General features: G+C 39.2%; 2 protein-coding genes across 8 annotated transcripts in view; both read right to left on the bottom strand.

Annotated features, from left to right (window-relative positions):
- Positions 1 to 10383, bottom strand: part of LOC127851495 (inactive pancreatic lipase-related protein 1-like) — a 116403-nt gene extending 106020 nt beyond the window's left edge. The window contains exons 1-9 of one of the 7 annotated variants that reach the window (XM_052385298.1): positions 10217 to 10383; positions 7933 to 8095; positions 6297 to 6465; positions 5783 to 6011; positions 3788 to 4045; positions 3216 to 3452; positions 2323 to 2428; positions 1045 to 1230; positions 278 to 763 (exon numbers count right to left, since the gene is read on the bottom strand). In XM_052385298.1, coding sequence (XP_052241258.1) covers positions 682 to 763; positions 1045 to 1230; positions 2323 to 2428; positions 3216 to 3452; positions 3788 to 4045; positions 5783 to 6011; positions 6297 to 6465; positions 7933 to 8095; positions 10217 to 10268 — 1482 coding nt within the window. In that variant the 5' untranslated portion in view covers positions 10269 to 10383 and the 3' untranslated portion in view covers positions 278 to 681. Of the gene's footprint in view, positions 1 to 277; positions 764 to 1044; positions 1231 to 2322; positions 2429 to 3215; positions 3453 to 3787; positions 4046 to 5782; positions 6012 to 6296; positions 6466 to 7932; positions 8096 to 10216 lie in introns of those variants that run through there. The other 6 variants (XM_052385301.1, XM_052385297.1, XM_052385299.1 and 3 more) reach the window with 6 other exon arrangements.
- Positions 10384 to 14743: 4360 nt separating this feature from the next.
- LOC127851502 (probable protein phosphatase CG10417) overlaps positions 14744 to 26854 on the bottom strand; it is a 33316-nt gene continuing 21205 nt past the window's right edge. Inside the window, exons 8-11 of the mRNA XM_052385312.1 lie at positions 25519 to 25753; positions 20522 to 20651; positions 19076 to 19169; positions 14744 to 16910 (exon numbers count right to left, since the gene is read on the bottom strand). Of these exons, the coding sequence (XP_052241272.1) occupies positions 16605 to 16910; positions 19076 to 19169; positions 20522 to 20651; positions 25519 to 25753 (765 nt within the window). The 3' untranslated portion in view covers positions 14744 to 16604. The remainder of the gene's footprint in view (positions 16911 to 19075; positions 19170 to 20521; positions 20652 to 25518; positions 25754 to 26854) is intronic.

Genomic DNA, 26854 nt, shown 5'->3' with positions numbered 1-26854 from the left:
GTGTAAAGTTATATAATTCCTCGAGAGTTGCTGACTTGATGGAATGTAAAAAATGGTATTTTTCCCAATGCGTTAATGTTAATAAAAGTAACAACGATTTATTCAACTGATACATGCAGGCTAATCAGGGAAGACGCTTTTCCGCCTAGACTGGATTTTCGTTTTTAAGAGACTTCCTTTAAATGAAAAAATCCATAAAAGTGGAATGTGTCGTAACTGATTAGTATATAAAACAAAGTCTCTATTAGCATTGTTGTATTTAAACAAAAACGCTATATTTATTTTTTGCCGAAGCTTTCGACCTCGCGGTCTTCATCAGCGGCCATTTTTATTTTCAGATGTTTTATTATGAACCAAAAATGTAACGTTCACACTGCTAATGCTTATTTACTGCTGAAGTATCACCGGATCAAACCTAATACAAAAAGATGATTTTAAAACGTACATGTAAACATTTTTCCAAACACTTTTGTATGCACCGTCTCAAATGCATGACGATCAGAAATAAAATGTATATTAAGATTGACGATGTGTGTTTTTCTTGAAAATATTTTAGGCATAACTGTAATATTTAACACATATCATGGGTTAAAGTAGTTTATTGAATAGTCAACGTCATAAACGCATGACTTTTCTCAAAGAGCGGTCATTCAGTTCGGCACGTGACTCTAGCCCGTGACTCTAGCACGTGACCCCGCGGACAGAGAACGTTGTAGAGTTGTGGTTGTCGATCTCGGCATGGTACGTGTTGCAAAACGAGTACCTGAAGATTGGAAGACAATATTCAATAAACGGTTAATAAATAATATATCGTCGAAAACGGTTACGGATTGCTCTGAGAAGTACGAAATTCTCATCCGGTTGCCAGTATTTCATATCGAGACTGTATTTTCGTTAAGTAGAGACTTTCCTTAACCGAAAAAATCCATAACAGCGGAAATTGCCGTACCTTTGCAGACTGCTCATGCTTATCTGGGACGACACTTTATGCACATGAATTAAAACCAGTTTTCCCATAACGCGGTTCATAAACTCTGAACTCACTTGCGACTCTCGTCCGCCTGCCATAAGGTGACGCCAAGCAGGTGCCAATCATCCGGGTATGAGGAGCTAATGAAGGGCGTGGTTATCTTCTCGTACCGCAGGGTCAGATGGGTGGGAGAACCCACGTTGACGCGGCTGTGGTAACGCAGGGCCAGGGTGTCCTTGCCGAGGTGCACCAGGTTGTTTCTACAAGCAGAAAATAATTGAGCCTCGCTCTGAGAAAACGGGTCTTAATGCATGTGCGTAAAGTGCCGTCCCAGATTTACGTGTGCAGTCCACACAGGCTAATCAGGGACGACACTTTTCGCCTTTACTGTTTTTTCGGTAAGAATCTTCTTTTAAACGATAATGAGTGGAAACTGACATCCCTGATTAGCCTGTGCGCAGTGCACATGCTAATTTATCACGACACTTAACGCACATGCATTAAGCCATGTTTTCACAGAACGAGGGTCAATTTAAAATGCACAGGCATTTTTAGTCATGGCAAATGATATAACATGTGATCTCAGTGTATTGTCAAATAGTTAGAATGTATAAACCAATAATAACTCATGCATCAGAAACCTCCAACTATAGCTCTAATAGTCGAATGTGTCGGCCTACTACTAATAGGTAACGTGCAATATACACCATTGTATTCACCTCGCTCTGGGAAGAAGGAAACTTTATGCATGTGCGTAAAGCGCCACCACATATTAGCATGCGCAGTCCGCACAGACAAATTAGAGACGCACGTTCCTCCTTAACTCGATTTTCAAAAGAGACTCCCTTGAAACGAAAAATTTCATAAGACGGAAAGGGTCGCCCATGATCAGCCTGTGTGGACTGCATAGTGACTTATCTGGGACGACACTTTACGCACAGGCATTAAGCCATGTGGACTGCACAGTGACTCATCTTGGACGACACTTTACGCACAGGCATTAAGCCATGTGGACTGCACAGTGACTTATCTGGGACGACACTTTACGCACAGGCATTAAGCCATGTTTCCCTAGAGAGAGGCTCATATAGCAAGGTACATGTCGCACACATTATTTAGATGATGATGATGATGTAGTTTTTTATGATGATGACGTTGATGTTGATGTTGTTGATGATGATGATGATGATGATGATGATGATGATGATGATGATGATGATGATGATGATGATGCTGATGTTGATGATGATGATGATGATGATGATGATGATGATGATGATGATGATGATGATGATGATGATGATGAGAAGGATGACGAGGAGGAGGAGGAGGATAACGATGATGATACGCACTTCATAAGGGCAGTGGGTCCGATAGTGGCGTTGGTTCCCTCAAGGGTCATGTACAAGATGCCGTCGAAGTTGTTGAGGCTACTTATGTTCACCTGATACGTGTACTCTGCAAACAAACGGTACGTCAATGCGTTAACGACGTTAGGGTTCAAATTGTACTTCATCTTGGTCAGGGCACAGCTGCTCAGACGTTAGCTTGACTGGCCGTAAATGCTTTTAGAAACCGCCTTTGTGATCTATGCGCCAGCTTGACTGGATGAAGTTGACCTAACTCGACTAGGCGGCATTGAGCATAGTCAGAAATTAATTGAGCCATGTTCTAGGAAAACTGGACTTGTGCATGTGTCGTCCCAGATTAGACTGTGCAGTCTGCACTGGCTAGCCAAGGACGACGCTTTCCGCCGACAATGGATTTTCGTTTAGAATAGACTGCCTTCAAACGAAAAATTCCATAAAAGCGGAAAATGCCTTCCCTGATTTGCCTGTACGGATGGCACAGCCTAATCTGGGAGGGCACTTCACAAACATGCATTAAGCCCAATTTGCCCAGAACGAGGCTTCATAGTTCTTGTCTTAGATCAATGTTTTATTCTAACATAAACATTCATTTACGCTACTGGTGCATGAAGATAACATTTCTTATTGTTACCATTCCTTAACTCTTTAAGTGCTGGAACCGAATTTTGAAGGCCTTTGCAAACAGTTTGGATCATCAGGATCCAAACTGTTTGCTATTCTGATAGTATTCTTTGAAAAAAAATCGAAGAAAGTGCTAATTTTAGAAATTCAGCAGACGGCATTTTAGCAGACGACAAATTTCCCAGCATGCAAAGGGTTAAAAAAGCTAGAATCACACGGTATTATAATCGAAACAAAAAAGGAAATTTTCTTACGGCAGAAAGAATCTGTCGACTCGGTGTTGAGATAAAAGTTGCCCCTGAGTCCTTTGCTCGGGTCGGCGTGGTAACCCATGCGCGCGCACGAGTCATCGGTGCATTTCACGCAGTGTCCTTGGTCGAATTCCCCGAGGGTGGCGCACTTCCAGGCGGTGAAGGGGCACTGGGAGTTGATTGACTCCGTGAAGTAGTAGTAGGAGCGTTCGTGGCTGCACGCTAAGGCCTCCTCCGCCGCTAAATAATGAGGCGCATTAACCCTTTTATGCCGAGTGGACTAAGCGTCTTAAAAGGCTCTTGCAAACAGCATAGACCCAGATGAGACGCCGCATGATGCGGCGTCTCATCAGGGTCTGCGCTGTTTGCTTTAAGGAATTTCTGTAAGAAATATTCTTAATATAGAAATAGATATACTAGACATCCCTAATATTGGCAATAAATTGATCCAATTTAGAAGGATGGGAGAGCCCACTAGGCATAAATGGGTTAATATAGATACCAATTTTTTAATTTTTCTATTGAAAATCGCGTATACACAATATAGTTAGATAACATGCACATATTGAAAATACCGTAAACATTGAAAAACGTTGACAAGGCTGCCCACGATGTCGCGCCGAGCTTGTCGACGGCGTCGGCAGCGCATCCGGGCTGCCTCTCTCCTCCGTTCGGATAAAAGTCCACATGACCAAGCGGGTGAGTGGCCCCGAAACCGATGTTCTTGACCCCACCGGCGTCCGTGTGCATGACGTCTACGAAGTCTGCGTCGCTGGGGTCCAATCGAACTTTGATATCTGTGTCCTCAAAATAGGGACTCGCGGGGTCGAGACCTTTTAAACAAAGTATGCTTATAGCTAACACAGTCGTATCGACGTTTAATATGGGAGCAGTGTTCTGAAGAAGTGGACTTGAAATACCGTCCTAGATAAGCATTTGCAGTCCACACTGGCTAATCAGGGACGACATTCTCCGCCTACATTGATTTTTTGCTAATTTGAGACTTTCTTTTAATGAAAAAGACCATAAAAGCGGAAAGTGTCGTCCCTGATAAGACTATGTGGACTGCACAGGCTAAAGTGGAACAAATAGTATTATAATAATAGAATAATATTATTGAATGGTAAAGATACAAATTAAAACTGCCGTACATTCACACGCACATTTACAGATAACGTTTGATTATTTTTTGCGTTGGTCAATAACACTTATAATATTCCCGATGTGTCCAATGCAGATAAACAATATTTGGTATGTTTTTACTAGATTTTTAGGCCACAGATACGGGTATTCGGGTAAAAAAAATAAGGTTAAATAACACTTCCCAATTGCCCGACTTTGCGTTTGTCGGAATACATATTGACCATGAACACATGTGTTGTTTTCTTAGAATTCAGTGGTCAGAGATGGAGATTTACGTTGTTGGTGTTGTTTCTTTCTGGACGTTGCTGCGGTCATTCAGCGAAATAAACTTAGCATGTGCAGTCCTCACAGGCTTATAAGGGACGACAGTTTCCGCCTCAACTAGATTTTTGTTAGGAACGGATTTCCTTACAACGACGAATTAATGAAAAGCGGAAAGCGTCGTCTATGATAAGCCCGTGTGGACTGCACTATTTTGGTGTTTATTGTTATTTTCATTTAATTCAATACCATATGGTGAAGAGCATTCTGAGCTGAATGCATTTAAAAGTAGAGGGTGTGTCGTGTAGTATGTAAGGAAGAACGAAATGCATCAGAATTCGCTGTTTAAGGCTACTTTTTATGTGATTACAACCCGTTATTGCGCACGTTTCCCGCAGTAGCCTCAAATCTTACAACATATAGATCAATGAAATCAGTGTACAATCATTTAGTATACTGCCACCTTAAACCCTTTACTTTGAAGGTCGACATACGAAAGCGCACGAGTTTATTACCTTAATTTCTATCAAACATTTATCAGCAGATGATAATAGTAATACAGGCTTCTCTCATTCATATGAACTTTCTTAGTTTAAACCTATTTATTTTAGCTCGATTGCATCGAAAGCCTAAGCTTATATAAACGCTCTCGAGTCCGTTTCCTGGGCCTAGAACCAGTACTTGGTGTTTATGGGGGAGATCTAAAGAACGCTCCCTTGTGGGGATCGAACCCGTGACCTCCCGGTTGCTAGGCGGACACCATATCCATTACACCACGGCAACCTTTTTTGAACATTTTGTTTCAATGAAACGCAGAAAAATTTTATTGGACACATTTTACAAGCTGTATTTACTAAAGGACACTGAATTGTTATGTTAATCTAAGTATTTAAAACTACGGATTTTTTTAGTAACAGTTTTTTGGAACCGAACAAAATACAATGATGCCACCTTATAGGACTTAATAATAAATTCCCTGGACATGATACATAATTATGACATTATAAAATGTCAACATAATGGTTCGGGTTTCCCCTCTGCTCATTGTTTGAAAGAAAATTTCATTTTTTATGCTCCTAGAATTGAAGAGACTTCATTTAAACAAAAGCTTCCATAAAAGCGGAAAGTGTCAACGATTTCTCAGAGCGTGGCTCAACTATGCTCACCTGAGATGCGGCCTAGGTGTGTTATCCTTTCCCCGGCGTACCCGGCGATATGCGCCCCCAGACTGTGGCCAATGATATGGAATTTTCCGGCGCTGGTTCCCGCCCTGGCGATGAGCGTGTTAATCAGCTGGGCCAGCTGGGCGCCAACAACGCGCGTGTTTGCTGTCGCCTGCTCGTATGGCAGCACTGCGCCTGCGTGCCAGTCGACGACGATGACGTTGAAAGCGTCCTGGCGAGGCAAAGATAACGTGTGGAACTTCTTTCTGGGAAAACTGGGCTGTATGCATGTGCGTCAAGTATCGTCCCAGATTAACCTGCGCAGGGACGACACTTTCCGCCTAAACTTTATTTTCGGTAAGGAGGGACTTCCTTGAAACTAAAAATACCATAAAAGCGCAAAGTGTCGTCCCTGATTAGCCTGTGCGGACTGCACAGGCTTATCTGGGATGACACTTTACGCTCATGCATTAAGCCCAGTTTTCTCACAACGCGACACATATCTTAGTGTACATACTAAGACCAGTAGCTCTCGCGTCATGTTCTGGACCCACATCTTGTGGCCATCGTGGGTGAAACCATGCACGATGATCTTGGTTGCTAGCTGGCCGTCAAAGTGTGACCTTGAGATTGAGAGGTCATTCTTGGGGTCAAGTTGTTCCTCGCTGGTGATGGTTGGTGTAGCCCTAAGTTGATAAAAAAAACTTCATAAAAGTACATTAGTTGCCATGGAAATTGTTGTGTCATACCAACATATTAGTAAACACCGATATGCATGTGTTTTGTCATGTTTTCTACGGCACTGCAACAACAGCTAATCGAAAATGAGCAAAAGAAATAACTTAAAGACTATATTATATTACTAGGAACCGTTGCCAATCAATATTGCAACAAATCGTTGTCAAACAAGACCTTCAAACACCTTTGTCTGCCAAGAGTAACACAAACCTTCGTCTATCAAGACAACCACAACAATGTTTCTAAAAGGCCCAGCCCGAACCGTTGTCTATCAAAGCACGGTCGCCCATTTCTTAGAAAGACAAACTAATCAATTGTCAATTAAGAATAGTAAAAATCTTTGTCAAGCAAGACTAGAGGATACTACAAACTGTTATGTATCAAGACAACATCAACAAAACATTATGTTTCAAGACTGTTGCAAACCGTGTTTTATAAAATAAATAAGTCCGCTGCCTTTAAATATTTCCCGTTAACAACACTGCCTGACCGTTGTCCATCAAAACAACCCTACCCTCTATCAAGCCAACCTCAAAACTCTGTAAACACTTTCACAAATATCTGTCAAAGCTACGGCAAACCGTTTACTTTCAAAACTACACAAAACCGTTGTTCAACAATACTTCATCAACCGGTTGCCTTTCAGAGCTATCCAAATCTCTATAAACACACACAGCCACCAAGACACATTGTTATCCTCAAAGACTGCCTCAGTTGTTCGGGAATGTTAGCGCAGACTGTTGGTCACACATGAACCTCGCTCTGGGTCAACTGGGCTTAATGCATGTACGTAAAGTGTAGCCCTTGTCTGTTCAGTCCGAACACGCTAATCAGGGAAGGCACTTTCCGCTTTTATTATTTTTCCGTTTATAAGAAGTCTCTTCTAAACGAACCTCCAATAAAATCGTAAAGCACATGCCTATATGGGAAGAAACTTTACGCATATTCAGTAAGCCCAGTTTTCCCAGAACGAGGCTCAAATGGGCTTTGCTCTGTGAAAAGAGGATTTGTGCATGTGCGTAAAGTGTGATTCCAGATTAGTCTGTGCAGTTCGCACAGGCTAATCAGGGACGACACTTTCCGCTGTTATGATATTTTCCGTTTAAAGAAAGTCTCTTCTTATCAAAAATCTAGTTTAGGCGGAAAGTGTCGTCCCTGATTAGCCTAAGCGGACTGCACAGGCTAATCTGGGACGACACTCTACGCACATGCATTATGCCCAGTTTTCCCAGAACGAGGCTCAAATAAACAACGCTTTATTCGGATATGCTGATAACCTCCCTGCTAATATGCTTTGACGTTCTAAATGGGTTTATTACGCAATTAGACGGTGATAGGTTGAGGTCAAGTAAAGAAGTTCTCCAAGTGGACCTCCTTAAACGATCACAAACCGTTGTACATCAAGACCGACTAACCTCGTGTATAGCAGGAAGCGAGTGCCGATGGTATCTGGGCTCGCGGGTACTACTGACAGGGGCCGGTGGGTGCTGAGGAAGGGGATACCGTTACTGAAGCAGCCCAGGTCCCCGTAGCACACCTGGTGGGGCAGGTGGCCCGTTATGGTGTCCAGTAAAAAACCTGCAATTGTCACGCCTGGCACAATTCTATCCTCGTACTAGTTTAAATCTTGTTACCTTAACGTGTACATCGACATATTTAAAAAAGTTTTCACTCTTGACTTTTTATCCCATTTTTTGCATCCTGGTCCTTTCGCCCCGCATGTTGCATCTTATTTTTTCAAGAATAATTTCGGTTTTATTTGTTATAACTATTATATGCTATGTTGTTATGTATGTAAGTAACTTATATTGATAAATGTACCTGATATGTTCTTTTAACTGAAATCAAACACTTTGTCGTGTCCACGTATTTTTTCTTTATTTTTGGCTTTCTCATTAGGAATATACAATGAACATCTTACAAAATTATTATTATTATTATTTAAATATTGATTAAGTCACCTAGATTTAATAAACTTTTTTTTGTGTTTACTCATCTTTTAAGTTTATTCCGATCTTCCTATTTGGAGCATATAACATATATTTTTTAATATATTCGAAAAACACTGTATAAATTGAAATTTACACTTCTAATACATAATTTCATGTCATTAAGCTAGATTAAAAAAAAATCTCCGAAAGAACCTAACTTTGGTCTAAGACATATAAAGGTTAGATTTTTTTCCTCCCATTGCTTCAAAACGTTTTTTTTTATCATAGCTGTATCTTTAAGTTACCAGATGTATGTACAGATATCTACCATGACGTAACATGTTACCAGATGTATGTACAGATATCTACCATGACGTAACATGCCTTGAGCAACATCAACCGGTTACATTTTCTTTGTCATGTGTTATATGTGGACTGATGGTCATTTTTTCCTGAATAAATCATCTTATCCCTTGTAAAGAAATGAATTTAAGTCATTTAAATGCGCATTATGTCATCCCAGATGTGCAGTCCGCACAGGCTAATCAGGGACGACACTTTCCACATAAACTTGTTTTTCGGTAAGGAGGGACTTCATTGAAACTAAAATACCATAAAAGCGGAAAGTGTCGTCCCTGATTTGCCTGTGCGGACTGCACAGGCAAATCTGGGACGACACTTTTCGCACATGCGTTAAGCCCAGTTTTCTAAGATCGCGGCTAAAATTATATTTGAGCCTCGCTCAGGAAAAAACAGGGTTAAATGCATGCGCGAAACATGTCACATATTAGCCTGTGCAGTCAACACAGGCTAATAAAGGAATACATATTCCGCGTTTATTATATTTTCGTATAAGGAAGTCTCTTCTTGTCGAAAATCCAGCACATGCATCAAGCTCGGTCTTCTCAGAGCGAGGCTGAATCAAAAGCCGTGGTTGTTTAAATTAGTCGCTATCTGAGAAAACGGTGCATAATGCATGTGCGTAAAGTGTCGTCCCAGATTAACATGTGCAGTCCGCACAGTCTAATCAGGGACGAGACTTTCCGCCTAAATTTGATTTTTTGCTAAGAAGAGACTTCGTTTAAAAGAAAAATGCCATAAAAGCAGAAAGTGTCGTCCCTGATAAGCCTGTGAAGATTGCACGGGCTAATATGGGACGACACTTTACGCACAGTTTTCTCAGAACGCGACTCAAATGTAAGGTTGTGCGTCAACATATAAAGCATTGTTTCCAGACTGGATAATTTCGAGACTAGATACTAAAGTAATTTGTAGAAATAAAACTACAACCTTCTCGTTTAATTCAGACGAAGGTACATTTGTATTCGAAATTGAAATGTTTGGTCTAACGTTAAAATTTGTTGTTGATTCTTATCTGCTCGGTACAGTCTAGTTCGATGCCAAGGTCACGATGTGAAATAGTGCTCACCAGTTACACGATATGACCGCGTGCGTTTTATATAAGATTATTTCTTTTAAAAATCAAACACGTATGTTACTTTCGATGATATTGTGAAAAGGCTAACTTTCCTACAACGGTCCTTCACAAGCCACTGGATGCCAATTCCACATAACAACACATATAAAAAGCATGCCTAAATGACCGTCGGCAGCGTACAGATAAATACGCCATTGGTTAAACACCAACATTACCGGTATTACATGTGAATTAAACATCGTGTATTACAGGTTGTTTAATTCACATTTAATAATGTTGATGTTTAACTTAACTTCTTATATAGGCAGATTTAAAAAGAACGCATTATACCCGTCGTAGATCCACAAAAAAGGACACAAAACAACACATAAATCCAGGTCATGTCTGAAGTTGAGGTCTCGAACGTGTCTATTAAAACCCGACTACAAATAGAAAGGAATTTTTACACGCCAGGTTTCTTTAAGCATTATCTCTTCCATTATCTCTTCCATTATCTCGTCTAACCTGGCACTTCTAAGATAACACTTTTCCTTAGTGTGTACAGTGAGGACAATGCCATCGAATCGATTGTGTGATTTAAGCCGCAAGATAAAGAGTATAAATTAAAATTAGTTCACGGTCATTTACGTAAATGGCGTTTATACATAAAAATATGTTTATGCAATCATTGTCAACAATACTTTGAACTAACGGACCGTTTAGGCATATGTGTTACCCTGATTTGGAACTTGAGTCACCGGGGCAGCCCAGTGCTTGCAGGCAGTGAGCGGAGGCAATTTAAGCGGTTTTAGTCACTGATAACAACAAGAAACATATGCATGCATTTGCAAGCGAGATATCCAGTCTTTATGGTCAGTAGAGAAGTTCCTTAAGCTGGGTTCCCACTGCCGATCAGATCAACTCGATCAAGCCCGACCAAGCGGTCAGGTGCTGGTCTGGTTCGGTCGGCATGAATGGTCGGGGGCGGTCGGCATTGGTCGGGCTTCCTACCCGATATTTTTTGAGATGTCAAAAAATATCAAGTAGCGGTCGAGTAGGAAATGGATCGAGATGCGCTCGGGAAGTGGTCGTGTATTAGTCGAGTAGAAGATCGAGTTGATCGTGAAGCAATCGTGTGTCGATCGTATTGATATCTTTTACACGATCTGTACCCGATCCTCTCGACCTCTACCCGAGTTATTTTAGATCGCAACACGACCCAATCGACCTCTATTCGATTTGATGTACAGATTTACTAGACTGCTACCCGACGGCTACTCGACCGTACACGATCACTTCCCGATTGCTATTCGACCATACACGAGCTCATGTCACGATCTGTACCCGATCCACTCGACCTCTACCCGAGTTATTTTCGATCGCATCACGATCTGGTCGTGTGAATATCTGGTGGCGATCGAGCTGAGGTCCACTTGGTCAAGCTGAGATCGTATAGAGCTCGCGTATAGGTCGAGATGATCGAGCGGAAATCGGAAAGATGGTTGAGTGGACGTCGTGAATGAGTCGTGTGGGGGTCGTTTGTTATCGACAAGAGGTCGTGAATACCCTTTTTGGTCGAGCATGGTCGGGTTTGGTCTGGAAATTTCGGTGATCGGGATGATCGGATCGGCAGTGGGAACCTACCTTAAAAATTAGATAAAAATTTACAACATCTACACAGTTGAGTGCTTCAACTTCACGAGTCACAACAGAGGTGATATGCACACATTAACATCTGAACAAACATGGCACAATGCCCTAGAAAGACCATTAACCGCTAGCCATGTGCGACACCTTTTTTATATCAGTTTTTTTTCCAGTTTCCCTGACCTACTGAACCGCGTTTCGCCCATGTACACACATGGTAATTATCGCTTTTTTCTTAAGGACTATTTAAAAGGGATATTAAGACGGCATTTCGCGAAAATATAATATACACGTTTTCAAACAATCATTCCCACTTTCACTCACACATTTATCGAGAACATGTTCTACTGAAACACTAAGAAACAACAAAAACGATGTAAACATGTTTTATAGCAAGACCCCATATTGTTTCCAAGTTCCCGTCACTGAATTACTAGACATAACAAATAGGACGAATGTAATCACAATGGATATTTCAAGCTATTTAGTTTCATCTGAAATATATACCATTTCGGAGTGGCTAGTGCAGTAGATGGAAGCTGGAGGACCCGTCGGAAACCGCACCCGCCCGGTATCATCCACAAAAACGTTCCACAAAAGGAATTGAACCCGGGTCGCCAAAGTGAGAAGCGCGTGGACAAACCATTGCAATTACCGGACGCAAAGGAAATTCTACACCACGACAGCACCACACGAGTCGCGTTCTGAGAAAACTGGGCATAATGCATGTGCGTTAAGTGTTGTCCCAGATTAGTCTACGCAGTCCGCACAGGCTAATCAGGGACGACACTGTCCGCCTAAATTGGATTTTTTACTAAGAAGAGACTTCATTTAAACGAAAAATGTCATAAAAGCGGAGAGTGTCGTCCCTGATTAGCATGTACGGACTGCACAGGCTAATCTAGGACGACACGTGACGCACATGCATTATGCCCAGTTTTTTTAGAAAGCGACTCATGTGTAGAGTGCACAAAGCGGTTCTTCATGTATCATTCAAAGAAGTTTATAACTACTGATGTGTCCGCACGCGTGATTTGAGTGTAGCGGATACCTATTTATACATGCACGTTCAACACACCTGTATGCCGGGATTTATGTCGCAGACCTCCCTTATAGTTACTGACCGAGCTGGTCGGTACGTTAAATAAAGAAATTACAAAATATTATATTTTAGCCAACTTCATGATAAAAAGGGCCATATGCCAGATGTAGCCAGTGAAGCACAAGACTATCCTGCGTATTCGGGCAGTGTGGCCAAGAGCTATATATATATGAACAGAGAGTGCTTATTCGTATATCCACTTTCACTTAAAATTCAGACCATTTAAAGTGATATTAGATGCATCTAACAGTATATGCTATGTTTATATGTGTCTATCGCAACCGTTGTTTATTTTTGGTGTTTTCTCTTTATATACACTTATATTTGTTAATGCAGCATCAACATACTAAAACAATATCCCGGAAAGAGAAAATAATGCATTTGAATATCAACCGTACTTTCGTTTTGACAACTGACGACAGAAATGATTCGATGTACGATGTGAATCTCAATTTAGTTTTAGTGCAGATTCGTTCATACGACACACGAACACTAACTCCGATCCTAATAAAGACAGTTCCGCTCAGCTTAGAGGACTGGGAAAGTCGTGTAAAATATCGAATATAATGTATATTTTTTTATAAACAACTGGTAGCAAGATGAGCTGTAGATAATTGGTCAGTTGCCACATTTTAACTAACTATTATGAACTATTAATTCTTTTCTGCTCAATTTAACTGTGAGCATGCGTCTTATATCACTTTTAGCCAAATTTAGTGTTTTCTTTTAATTTTGGTTTAAACTACATATTTTACGACTTCTACTTGTCAGTTTTCGCGGTTATGGAAATATCGGAATCCAACTCAAACATACCAAAACCTACACGTACGGTAAGTTATATTTTGAATAAGCTATGGTAATCTAATTATATAAACTATAATTGACATATTATATATGACCATCCAAAATAGCTAGAACAAGAGCTGTCAAGAGGACAGCGTGCTCGACTATTCGAGTGCTTGACAGTATAACGTAAGCCATCATGGAGAAATTGTTCATATTCAATAATTTATTAGACGATCTTTCGAAAATAAAAAAAGGAAAACAAAATATTTATTTTTTTTTGGGGGGGGGGGGGGGGAAGAGGGGTGGGGGGGGTAGAGGGGGGTATAATGTGGGTGTGGTAATTTATAAGATGATGTTTAAAAAAAATGTTTTTTGGGGAGGGTGGGGGGTGAGAGGGGGTATGTGTTTTTAAAAAAAATTGTGGGGGGGGGGGGGGGTGGGGGTGGGGAGGGGGGTTGAGAGGGGGGTATAATGGGTATAATGTTTAATTTTTTTGGTGGGGGGTGAGGTTGGGGGGATTCTGGTAGGGGCGTGGGGTATTGTTTGGGTGGAATCCATTGTGGTGTTCAGGTAAGTGTTGTTTTGTCAAAGTAATAATAAAATGTGATCATAAATAAAGAAGTTGTGGAAATATAAGCAAAATGTTCCATTATCTAAGTGTAAAAGGGGCCATAATTATGTCAAAATGCTTGATACAGTGGTCTGCTCTTGTTTATAGGTTGGGGTCATGTTGATACACAAGTATGCAACATATAAAAGCAATATGTCAAAGGATATAGGAAATATTTGGGGTAGTACGCAAACTTTAACATAATTTATCAATAATATGCATATTCTAAGTATAAAAGGGGCAATAATTATGACAAAATGCTTGATAGAGTTGTCTGCTCTTGTTTATAGGTTGGGGTGATGTTGGTAAACAAGTATACAAAATATAAAAGCAATATGTCAAGGGACAATGAAAATAAATTGGGTAGTACGAAAACTTTAACATTTTCTGCATACTATATATGCATATTCTAAGTGGAAAAGGGGCCATTATTATGACAAAATGCTTGATAGAGTTATCTGCTTTTGTTTATAGGTTGGGGTCATGTTGGTAAACAAGTATGCAAAATATGAAAGCAATATGTCAAGGGACAAAGAAAATATATTGGGTAGTACGAAAACTTTAACATTTGCACGCAGACGAAGACACCAGGGTGAGTAGGATAGCTCCACTATATATATTTCATATATAACAGTCGAGCTAATAAAAATACAAATGATGATTTTGTTAATTTTTGTTTTCGCTAGATTTAGATTTAGCAAGAATGGAAAACTTCAAGGGCAAAGCCTGATACTTTATCAGTTTTTCACTTTATTTTGTGATATAACATCTTATAATTTCTCAATGCACAGTGTTTGACTCTAGAGGCCTTCACCCCATCAAAGGGAGACTAAATCCTGGAATAATGAACTGTATGAACTTGACTACAAATTCAATGCATTAATTATAACATCCATTAACACAATATAACTCCATTTCTACAATATTTCATTGAGATATTGGCAATGGTTTAGTTCTCATGCATAGTTGTAAAACAAATAAAAAACATCAAACCATAATTACTTCAATTTAACCCAAAGCGAAACACTTTGGAATTGCCACTACAATAATTATAAGTCTATTACAATTTATACATCTGATTACATATAAAGACAGCTTGATATCAGTAAAATTCATAAACTTTGTTTGCTGAACAAACCAGTATCAAGAACATAAAGGCGGATGACAGCTGTTATGACCTACGTCGCTAACCTTTCAATAATGTCCTCACAAACAATGGACCCTCCATCTAAGAAAACAGTGTTTAACCCTTTACCACTTAGATACGTATTTAAACCTTTACCACTTAAAACGTATTTAACCCTTTACCACTTAGATACGTATTTAACCCTTTACCACTTAGATACGTATTTCACCCTTTACCACTTAGATACGCATTTAATCTTTTACCGCTTAGATACGTATTTTCATGCCTTTGTCGTCCCTCAGAAAATTAATTTTAATTAACTTCCTTTCTTATTAGATTCAAATTTAAAGGGTTCATTCCAACCCTTAGATACTGATTAGCAGCAAACAGCATAATACCTGAACAGACTGAGAGTTACTCGCATGCTGTTCTGGTTTTATGCTGTTTGCACACCGCTACTTTTACTTTGCATCCGAGTGGGAAAGGGTTAATCATACCAAATTTTATGAAATTACCATGTAAAATAAAAAAGTTATGGAAATATTTGTGGGAAAAATATTTTTACGGTGCCGCGATTTCGCGCTTAACTTTTATCCAAGAAAACGTACAACTGTTAAAAAGTATAATGATCATAACTTTTTTATTTTTTAAGATATTTGAAAAAAACAAAAAGTACTGAGTAAGTTTATTCTTCCTCTAAACAAATGACATATTTTCAATCACTTCCTTTATATTTGAAAAATCTGCTGGGGTTGGTAGGTTAATGCATGTTCATAAAGTGTTGTCCCAGATAAGCGCATGCACTTGTATGGTATTTTCTGTAAAGGAAGTCTTTTCTTCATGAAAATCCAGTTACAGCGGAAAGTGACGTCCCTGATGAGCCTGTACAGACTGTCTCATGCATTAAGGCCTGTTTTCACAGAGCTAGGCTTCATTAGACACAAATATGCTTAAAATATGAACAAAGGTACCTCTAACTTGGAGGGTATACTTCTGCAAAAGGGACAGAAACTTACTATTCTATAAATTCACTTAAGTTTCCTGCCAATCATTAGGTTAGCTCCAAGTTATACTAATATTTAACATGGTATATGATTTAATTCAAGTATATACTATTACTTATAGATTTAGTTTACAAGTGTGAAAATTAAAAATTGTAAAGTTTCTTTCTTTAAGGTAAACAAATTTAATAAAATATTGTTATCTCATCGTTTTGAACACAACTACATGCATAACCCTTAATAACTAACAATCACATAATTCATTATAACATATCAACTAACAAAACAATTTCCTGTCAATCTCTGAAAAACAACAAAGCCACCAAATAATGTTCAATTTATAAACCTGCCATCAAGATGGCTGACAAGCCTGTAACACACCAAGTTATTACAGCCGTTGTGTAGACTGTGTCTAGTTTGGTTTCCTCAGCGTTTGTAAAAGCCATGTATAGTTTAGTTCCATCAGCTCATGTCTCATCCGTTTCTAGTTTGGTGCTTTCAGAACGCGTCTCATCCGTTTCCAGCTTGCTTCCCTCAGCACATATCTCATCTGTCTCTAGTTTGGTACGTTTCTCAGGCTGCAAATCCTCCGAGGTCGACTCCAGATGAGTGATGTCTCTCTTACAACTACTGATGTTGCTGCTAGTGATTTTGCAGCCATTACTACTGCTGCTGCTGCTGGTGCTGCTATTGAGGACAATAATGATGCAGGTCATGTTATCACACCCTGTTCCGTCGCCCATGGTGTTAGGCGCCAAACAGTGGTCAAACAGCTGAAAAAGTTTACGCTGTGTTACTTGTAAATGTCGTGGATAAAAACAAAGTGATGTGGGTGTGTTGATAGTTTTCATAGATAACAACCTTTCAAGTATTAAAGGGACTTTTTCACGTTTTGGTAAATTGACAAAATTTGTTTCAGATTTACACACTTTTACTGTACAGGGCTTTTTTTTGGCCTGATTTAATAGCCGAAATTTGGCTATATTCCCAATCGCAAAAAGTATACATTTTTCCAAAAATTTGCTAAAAATTCCCAATCGGGAAAAGAACGCTAATGACATCGGCTGTTTCACTTTTTAACAAAGCGTACTCGATCCGGTCTCATACAGGTTTTAGACTATACATCAATTTGGATAACGTCTGCATTATTTGTGTGCCCAATATTCTCCGTGCTGTAAAGGCGCTCATATATATTTGGGATTAAATTCAAGAGTTTTGTGATTCGGCTGAATGGAAAACAAAGATGTGGCACAATAAAAAATATTACTTGAAAAAGATTCCTAAGCAAAAACCAGGCGGCTAAACAAAAACTGTTAATTTATTAAGCAAGCCTCATTCAATAAACAAACATCGTCAACAAGTACATGCTCCGATTGAAACTCGTTCCATTGTTTATGATATTAATTTAATAACAAGTGACTCTTTTGAATTGTCCTCGTTGATTTCTGAAAGCAAAGTGCTGACTGATATTCAACATGTTGAAAGCAGTACTTCTTCAGAAGAAGATGAAGCGCCTCCTAGTCTTAATAAAATGGTGCCTGATGTGACTGAAGACTTTGTGTGAGCTTATTATGTGGAGAACTGTTGATCATGATGGAGTTTGTGATAAAGATGTTGAGCTCTTTAATGTAATTTTAAATCCCGAGTTATTTTCCCAATTTCTTAAAAATGCTGATATAATTCTTAATTTCAAAGCCATGGGCTATCTTCCCCAAAAGCTGACAAAAGCCCTGTTGTAGTCATATTTGTGAGGAAACAGTAATACTTAACATTTACCATGCTCTAAAATATCCATTACATGCATCTTTTGACGATCTGAAATCCTAAAAATTATAAAGCATTGCAACGTGAAACAATTGAATAATTTAGAGAGTTCTGTTGTTGTCGTTATATTATGTGATACTACGAGGGTTGCTTATACAAAGTATAAAATATATCGCTCATTGTATGAGCATGGATGGCCTAATAGTCTAGGCATTAGACTTTTACTCCAGGGGTCAGTGGTTTTAGCCCTGTTGAGGGTTACTTTTTTCTTTCTTTAATTTGTTTCTTGTTTATTAGTGGAGCTTTTTAGATCCAATGTTAACACTTATAAATATAAAGCATTTAATGACAAACTTCAATACATGCCAAAATCTGTGAAAAGGTCCATTTAAAGTTTGTAGCATGCGATATTAATGTTAGACAAGACGCATCATTTTAGGAAAACCAACAATTTGAACTTTCTGGACAAGTCCTAACATAGGTGAATGTCAAGATGAGGTTAAATGAAAGCTTTGTAGCACGAGTTATTGATGCTTAACAAAACACATCATTTTGGTTTAACCAAGAATTTACACCATCTGGATTAGAAATCCAAAACAAGTTCATTATCACGGTCTAATGAGGTCAAATACAACATCAATGCAATTATCGAAGGTTTCAAGCAATTTATATTTACCTTACATGAAATGTGCCATGAAGAGTTTATATTGTAAAGACATATGGACTGTTTAACAAGCAGGCAAATGCTTTATGCCTCACGACAAGCAAGAAATTTAGTGGATTCTTTGTGTGTGAGCCAGCAGGATAAAACAGGATAATTATTCCCTTAACATTTGCTGCACAAGCATAGTGGAGTTAATTAGTTCATGTTAACAATATCTTAAGAGGCTTTAAAGCATAAACAATTTTAGCCACGGTCTAGATAAATGGGACTTCATGCATTTGCATAAAGTGACGTCCCTGATGAGCTGTGCAGTCTGCACAGAGACAACATTTTCTGCTTTTGTTGTGTTTTTCATTAGAAGGAAGTCTCTTATTATAAAATGTCCTGTTTAGGCGGCAAGGGTGGTTTGTGATTAGCCTGTTCAGACTGCAAACTTCACACACCTGCAATTAACACAATATCCCAGAGCAGGGCTCATTAAAATAGTTCCCAATGCCAAGTGTCACTTACCTCTTCACAGACCATGGACGGCTTCACACTCTTCAAGGGGTCCTTCAAGCGCTCACGAACAAACTCCACACATTCCTGACTGGACATGGAGTTCCTACACAGAACAGAACATATGGTTTATTGAGAATTGTGACGGTGGAAACACCTCCATGAAGGACAATACACTTGTGTTCATCCAAACTATTTCATAATGTGACTATAAAGTATTTGGCTGGGAGATATTTACCAGCAGGGCCAGACCAATTTTTATCACAGTTGGGGAGAATGCAATTTCTCAATTGAAAAATTGACCCGGACATTCTCCCTCTACCTCTGATTCAAGTACGGCTGTCATATAATTACTGTTGTGCTGGAAAGTATTGCTGTAACAAGGATTTGGAAATAAAGCACTGCTGGTAATTGTATAGCCTAGTTGGAGCTATTTCTAGCTATTTCGGACCAGTGTCCAACCAGATATTGTATAGTCTGTGGCTTGGACTGCATATTAATAATGTAGACTGGTTACATGCAAATACCACGACTCTGCATCTCACAGTTTCACTTTTTTTAAAGTTATCACTATACACATACAAGAGACACATATAACCCAAGGTTTAGGAAGATTTTGACAATTGGGGCATGATTCGAATGAACGTGATAGAAGACCAAAATATATTATATGCCAAATACCCAACCTTATGCCTATGCAGATTCCAATGAGACTCACTTTTAAATATTATATTTAGAGAAACAACTCAAGAAGGAGTCGGACCAATTTTGACTAATGGAAAATGACTTGAACAGACTTGATAGAAGAACACAATATAATGTTACATGCCAAATACTTGACCTCTACTTTGTTCTAGGCCTTGTGGTTTAAGAGAAATTAACAGTTATTTTGCTTAGCAAGTTTATATAAATAAGATTTGTTTAAATCATGTCATAGGATGACAAAAGCCCTGTTCTCAACAGAAATGATCTTTTAGATGGCTCGAGCCTCAGTCTTGGAAATTGTCGCAAAAGGCATGTGCGTATAGTGTTGTTTCAAATTATCGTGTTAAGTCTGCACACCTTCATCTGGACACAACTTTTGTTTGTATCAATTTTTTTGTTTATAGGGAGTCTCTACTAAACACAAATCCAGTCTAGGTGAACAGTAACACAAATCCAGTCTAGATGAACAGTAACAAAATCCAGTCTAGGTGAACAGTAACAAAAATCCAGTCTAGGTGAACAGTAACAAAAATCCAGTCTAGGTGAACAGTAACAAAAATCCAGTCTAGGTGAACAGTGTCCTCCTTCATTAGCCTGTGCTAATGCTCAGGCTATTCTTGGACGCACCTTTCAAACCAGTTATAAAAACCCCTTTTTCTCAAAGCGTTGCTTATTTAAATTATGTTTGTTCGAATCATGCCCCTTGGAAGAGGTAGCCCTTTTGATGGATAACTAGCAGATAATGCCACCAACCATATTCCATCACAGGCTATGATGAGGAACTCGTCCTCTGGGCCCAGTGTGGCAGTCTCAACATCAGGAAGTGCAGAGATCATCTGGTCCCGTGCAGGCTTGCTCTCGTTGCGCTTGTACCAGTGGTCACCTGCAGAGAACGTCACATGGTAGAGCAGTCATTGGATTTTGCATAATTACAGATTCACTAAAACTTTGTCATAACAAGAGCACTGCATAACGGGTGCCACGCTCGGCTGCGAAAGCTTGTCAGATTTTTAAATTTTTTTTTTTTTTTAGAGGTCACAGTGACCTTGACCTAGTGACCCAACAAGAGATGTGTTTGTCAGAAACACAATGCCCCCTACTGCGCCGCATTGAAATAACATTTCTATTTATCATTTGGCAGGTATAGAAATCATCTCCCTTTAAAGGTCATTACTTCCCTTGAATTTTGTCCAATCCAACAGGGGGGGGGGGGGGGGGTGTTGGGGAGGGTCTTTGTTAATTATGACCATGTCAGACATCAATGACAACCAAGGCCTGTTGTTTAAAAGAGATCATAGCCAGAGTTGATCATGTATCTATGGACCCAAGTCCACAGGTATGTAATGAACATCAAAGAAATTATAATTATATCATTAAAAAAAAGCTTTGACAAATTTATCAATGATTTGGGTTATAAATAATCAAAATAATACATATGTACAGGAACTGTGAAAAGAACTGCAATTGTTGGTAAGGAAATATATGAGATTTATAATTATATAAATTACTTCCCTTGAAAATAATTGTCTTTAACAAATCTCTATTTTTAGTAGCAAATAATTAAAAGCCACTACTGTGACTGTAGATTCACCACTCAAAATGTGCAGCTCCATGAGATATACATGCATGCCAAATATATAAAGTGGCTACGTTCAATATTGAATAATTTTCTCCCTTTTTAAAGCTTATTACTTCCCTTAAATCAGTATTTTTACCATAGACATAACAAAAATATATACGTGGGCAGGTCAGATAACTATGTCCATTTAAAGCTTATTACTTCCCTTGACTTTGTTTTTTCGACCCTAGACCTTGAAGGATGATGTTCACCTTGAAATTTTACCACTCAAAGTGTGCAGCTCCATGAGATACACATGCATGCCAAATATCAAGGTGCTATCTTCAATATTTAAAAAGTTATGGCCAATTTTAAGGTTTTAGCACGATGACTACGGCGGATGACGATCTGGCTATGACAATAGCTCAGGTTTTCTCCGAAAACAGCTTTGCTAAAAATTACTTATATGCAGTGAAGTCACTACATTTTGGCAACGGTAGCAGAAACACTAGATCGATGAAACAAACATACCACCATTGACCCCTGTCATTCAAAAATGGGTTTTATGCAATTTAAAGCCAGCATAGCTCCAGACAAGGCTATGCAGTCTGGTCTGCAGATGCAATGTCTGCCATAACATCATCCTGGGTTTTGTGGTCTTGGACAGAGTAGCTCAAGTGCAGACTTGGCTGGTGATACACTGGCTGCATATGGCATAAGACAGAAGATGAGGCTCAAATAATGCAGTCACTGAATCATGTTCATCATCAATGCAAACACTTGAGCTTTGACAAGACCTGACAAATAAGCCCCTATGCTTTGTAAGCTTTGTTCAAGAGAAAAAATCTCCAGAATGTGTGGACGGTCCATAGGGGATGAAAATTGCGTATTGCACATCTTCATTTGATGACGATAAAGAATCAATTTAATCGCTTGAGACATACTACAGAGGATGGCTAAACAAACTTATAACATTTTGTGTGGACTGTCCAACTGACAGACTAACTCTAATTTAGCTCCAATCAAACTTTGTGTACGGGTGGTATTACAAGTGCTCAGATAAAAAACTTGGGTGTCAGTCACATTAATCTCAAAATTCAGGGTCCTTTGACCTAATTTGCGAATGGCCGTGGAATGCTATTTCACAATTTTGGCATGGACATTAAGATAAATCTAGCATGAAGATGGTGTATAACAACAACAGCATTGCATAACGGGTGCCAACGCTCGGCTGCGGGTGCAGTTTTGAATAAGTGACAGCTTGTCAGATTTTTTTAAAGAGGTCACAGTGACCTTGACCTTTGACCTAGTGACCCAAAAATGGGTGTGGCGTGTATAGCTCATCAAGGTGCAGCTACATTTGAAGTTTCAAAGTTGTAGGTGGAAGCACTTTGATTTTAGAGCCAATGTTAAGGTTTATCACGATGCCTACGGCAGACGACACAACAAGCTGACTATGACAATACCTCGGGTTTTCTCCGACAACAGCCGAGCTAAAAATGGCCATTGTAAACAAAAAAACTGACTTTTCTACCTAAAAGCAACCAAAAACAGCAGTTATACAAGTAAAATATGTGTTGTTTTTTTTAACCATTTTTCATTCTAATGTCATACATGACAAAAATTATTAATTATTCAAAATGTTCGAACTGATGCACTAACCTAAGCTCTGTTAATCAAAAACTCCATTGAATTAGAAAGTAATGAAATGGCAAATTGACACTTGAGGTACTTTATTAAGAAGATTAAAACCTTTAACGCTAAAAATGTGTCACAGACACGGATGCCCCACCCCCTTCTAATTGCTTGAACACAGACAAATTAACTTTATATTCTACATATGACAAAACGCAAAGTGCCAAAATTTCATTTGGTCATCCGCCCAACTCCACCAGTAAATCCGCGATGATGATGATGACACTAAACAAACATCTTTTAAGCCCAGTTTTCCTTAAAGGTGGCTAAATTATTTGATTATAAAAATCTGAAGTATAGTCAAAGATTTTTGTATGCTGAGCTTGCAAACATGTTCTTATCTTACTCACTGAAAGTCGTTTGTTCTTCCAGGTGTTCCCAGGGCATAACTTTACATACTTGAAATGTACAAAGTAGCCAAGTTTCAACCTACAGTAAGCAATTCACTTTTCAATCAAATCAATACACACCTTTGCCTTTGATATTTTGCAATACAATACACACAGTAGCCATGAAGCTTTTCCTACATATCTTATTTATATACCCTACTTTTTTGCACTGGTCTCTTCTAACTTTTTTGCACTGGTCTCTTCTAACTTTTTTGCACTGGTCTATTTTAACTTTGTTGCACTGTTCTGTTCCACCCAATAGACAAACTGTGAGCAAAAGCTGAAGATTCTGTACCACTTTGAAGATGTGATAAAACATCTGACGCACATAAAAGGTTTGCCATTTTTCAGAGCTGAATTGTCACAAGTTGGGAAACAACAAATATTAAACCTTTTGTTTCACATTTATGACTAGTGACCTGAAAATCAATAGGGGTCATCTGTGAGTCACGATCAATGAACCTATGAAGTGTCATGATCCTAGGCAAAAGCGTTCTTGAGTTATCATCCGAAAATCATTTTACTATTTCGGGTCACTGTGACCTTGACCTCTGACCTTGTGACCTCAAAATAAATATGGGTCTTCTGCGAGTCATGATCAATCTACCTGTGAAGTTTCATGATCCTAGGCATATGCGTTCTTGAGTTATAATCCGAAAACCATTTTACTATTTCGGGTCACCGTGACCTTGACCTTTGACCTAGTGACCTCAAAATCAATAGGGGTCATCTGCGAGTCATTATCAATCTACCCATGAAGTTTCATTATTCTAGGCGTATGCATTCTTGAGTTATCATCCGGAAACCATTTTACTATTTCGGGTCACAGCGACCTTGACCTTTGACCTAGTGACCTCAAAATCAATAGGGGTCATCTGCGAGTCGTGATCAATCTATCCATGATGTTTCATGATCCTAGGCGTATGCATTCTTGAGTTATCATTCAAAAACCATTTTACTATTTTGGGTCACCGTGACCTTGACCTTTGACCAAGTGACCTCAAAATCAATAGGGGTCATCTGCGAGTCATGATCAATGTACCTATGAAGTTTCATGATCCTAGGCCCAAGCGTTCTTGAGTTATCGCCTGACAACCAACTGGTGGACGGACCGACCGACATACCAACATATGTGCAAAGCAATATACCCCCTCTTCTTCGAAGGGGGGCATAAAAATAGATAGATCTACTATTAAATAGAGCTGCTTAAAAAATCGTTGCTGACACATTATCAATGCCAACTCCACAGGCAAATCCTAGATAACACTTAAAGCAGATCTATTAAGCCCAGTGGTCCTAGAAGGCGGCTATGGAATTTAAAAGCTATGCAATGTGTGTGTGACTGCTTCTAACAAGAATTCAATCCACAAAAAGGCTGAGAATTGTTTCATCTTTTCAATACAAGACTCACTCTGGAACAACCAGGACTGAATGCATGTGCACAGGCTAATCAGCAGTGGCACTTTTCACTTAATGGAATTTATGGTTAAAGGAAATTTCTTCGAAAAACATTCCAGCCAAGACGGAAAGTGCCGTCTCTGATTAGCCTGTGTGGACTGCATCATTTAGCATGGTTTACTAAGACCAGTGTGGCTAAACTTAATATTTAAGAACTTTTACACCAATGTTACTCATATCCTTGCATCGCTTTGTAACAATCATGACAGCAATACCCTGTCCAAGACCACAGAAGCGGATCACTGAATGTGAAAATTGGGTCTTGCCAATCTACAATTCATGTTGATAAGCGACATTATTCAAGTTTCAAGTGAATCATTAGTGAAATAAAGAACTAGTTTGCTCCACAAATTAATTAAATGCCAACAGAATGACAGACCAACAAACAGTCAATTGCTAGAGTGCACTTTGCTTGACAGAGTTTGAAATGTTAACAGTGGAGTTGTCTAAGCTTTTACCTCACATGCTTGTAACCATATTTTAGATATGTTTACATATGTTTTTCTTCCACCATTTTGGGAATGGGGCCAAGTACTTTTTTTCTAAACAATCTACTTTCAGATCTGTTATTATTATATTAGCCAAAAAACACTATCAAACAAGCTTGTTGTGGTCCCTAAATTTTCCCCTTTCGAAGAACATCCACCTACCTAATGCCCGGGACAAATTTAGGCCCCCGTTGACCCGCCCGTCATTCGTGACCTTCCCGCCCGCCGCCTCTATCCGTGACCTCTCCCTTTCGTCTTCTGGTTTGTGGTCGAACGACAGGTCCACGGCCTTGCCTGCGCGGCACAGCACACACCGGGAGTCGCCCGCGTTGGCTACGTACACCCGACTGTCCCGGATGAGCGTGACCACAGCAGTGCAACCGCTGTCAGACCCTGGCTGGTGACAGAAATGGACTGTATTCAGTTTAAGTGTCTCTGATAAATGTTTGAAGCAACAGTGGGGGCCTTTGTAGGCTTCCTGAACAGTGTTATTTTCCGTTCAAATTCGGGGCTGTTATCTTAACATATATATAGAATATTATGCGAGTTTTAAATAAAGATCAAGTTTATCATGCAAGGCTTAGAACCGATAAAGTGCGTGGCTTGCAGAGCGCTAACATGGTTCGAGCCGAGCATGATAAACTTGATCTTTATCCAAAACTCACATATTTTTTACGATTCTGTTTTGCCGTACTTATCTCAAAAACAAGAGGGCCATGATGGCCCTGAATCGCTCACCTGACTCATTAAGATCAGATGAAAACTATGACCTCTATTGTCTACACATGTTTTTCTATGATTTGACCTAGTGACCTAGTTCCTGACTCTAGATGACCCAAATACAATCCCAATCCAGATTTCATCAAGATAAACATTCTGACCACAGTTCATAAATATTGGATGAAAACTGTGACCTCTATTGTCAACACAAGGTTTTTCTATTTATTTGACCTAGATTTTTACCCCAGATGACCCAAATACAATCCCACCCAGATTTCATCAAGAATTCTGACCAAATTTCATAAAGGTTGGATGAAAACTGTGATCTCTAATGTCTACACAAGGTTTTTCTATGATTTGACCTAGTGACCTAGTTTTTGACCCCAGATGACCCAAATAAAATCCCAACCCAGATTTCATCAAGATAAACATTCTGACCAAATTTCATAAAGATTGGATGAAAACTGTGACCTCTATTGTCTACAGAAGGTTGTTCTATTATTTGACCTAGTGACCTTGTTTTTGACCCCAGATGACCCAAATACAATCCCAAACCGGATTTCATCAAGATAAACATTTTGACCAAATTTCATCAAGATTGGATGCAAACTGTGACCTCTACTGTCTACACAAACAAATTGTTGACGGACGGACACACGGACACACGCAGGCACGCACAACGGACATCACACGATCACATAAGCTCACCGTGTCACTTCATGGCAGGTGACCTAAAAATATGTGTCGGAGATAAACATGAACAGTTTTGGTTAGAATC

Source organism: Dreissena polymorpha, chromosome 11 (assembly GCF_020536995.1).
Source record: "Dreissena polymorpha isolate Duluth1 chromosome 11, UMN_Dpol_1.0, whole genome shotgun sequence".
Classification (NCBI taxonomy): domain Eukaryota; kingdom Metazoa; phylum Mollusca; class Bivalvia; order Myida; family Dreissenidae; genus Dreissena; species Dreissena polymorpha.
The sequence above is the reverse complement of the archived record's forward strand: the minus strand, read 5'-3'. Positions and strand labels throughout refer to the sequence as shown.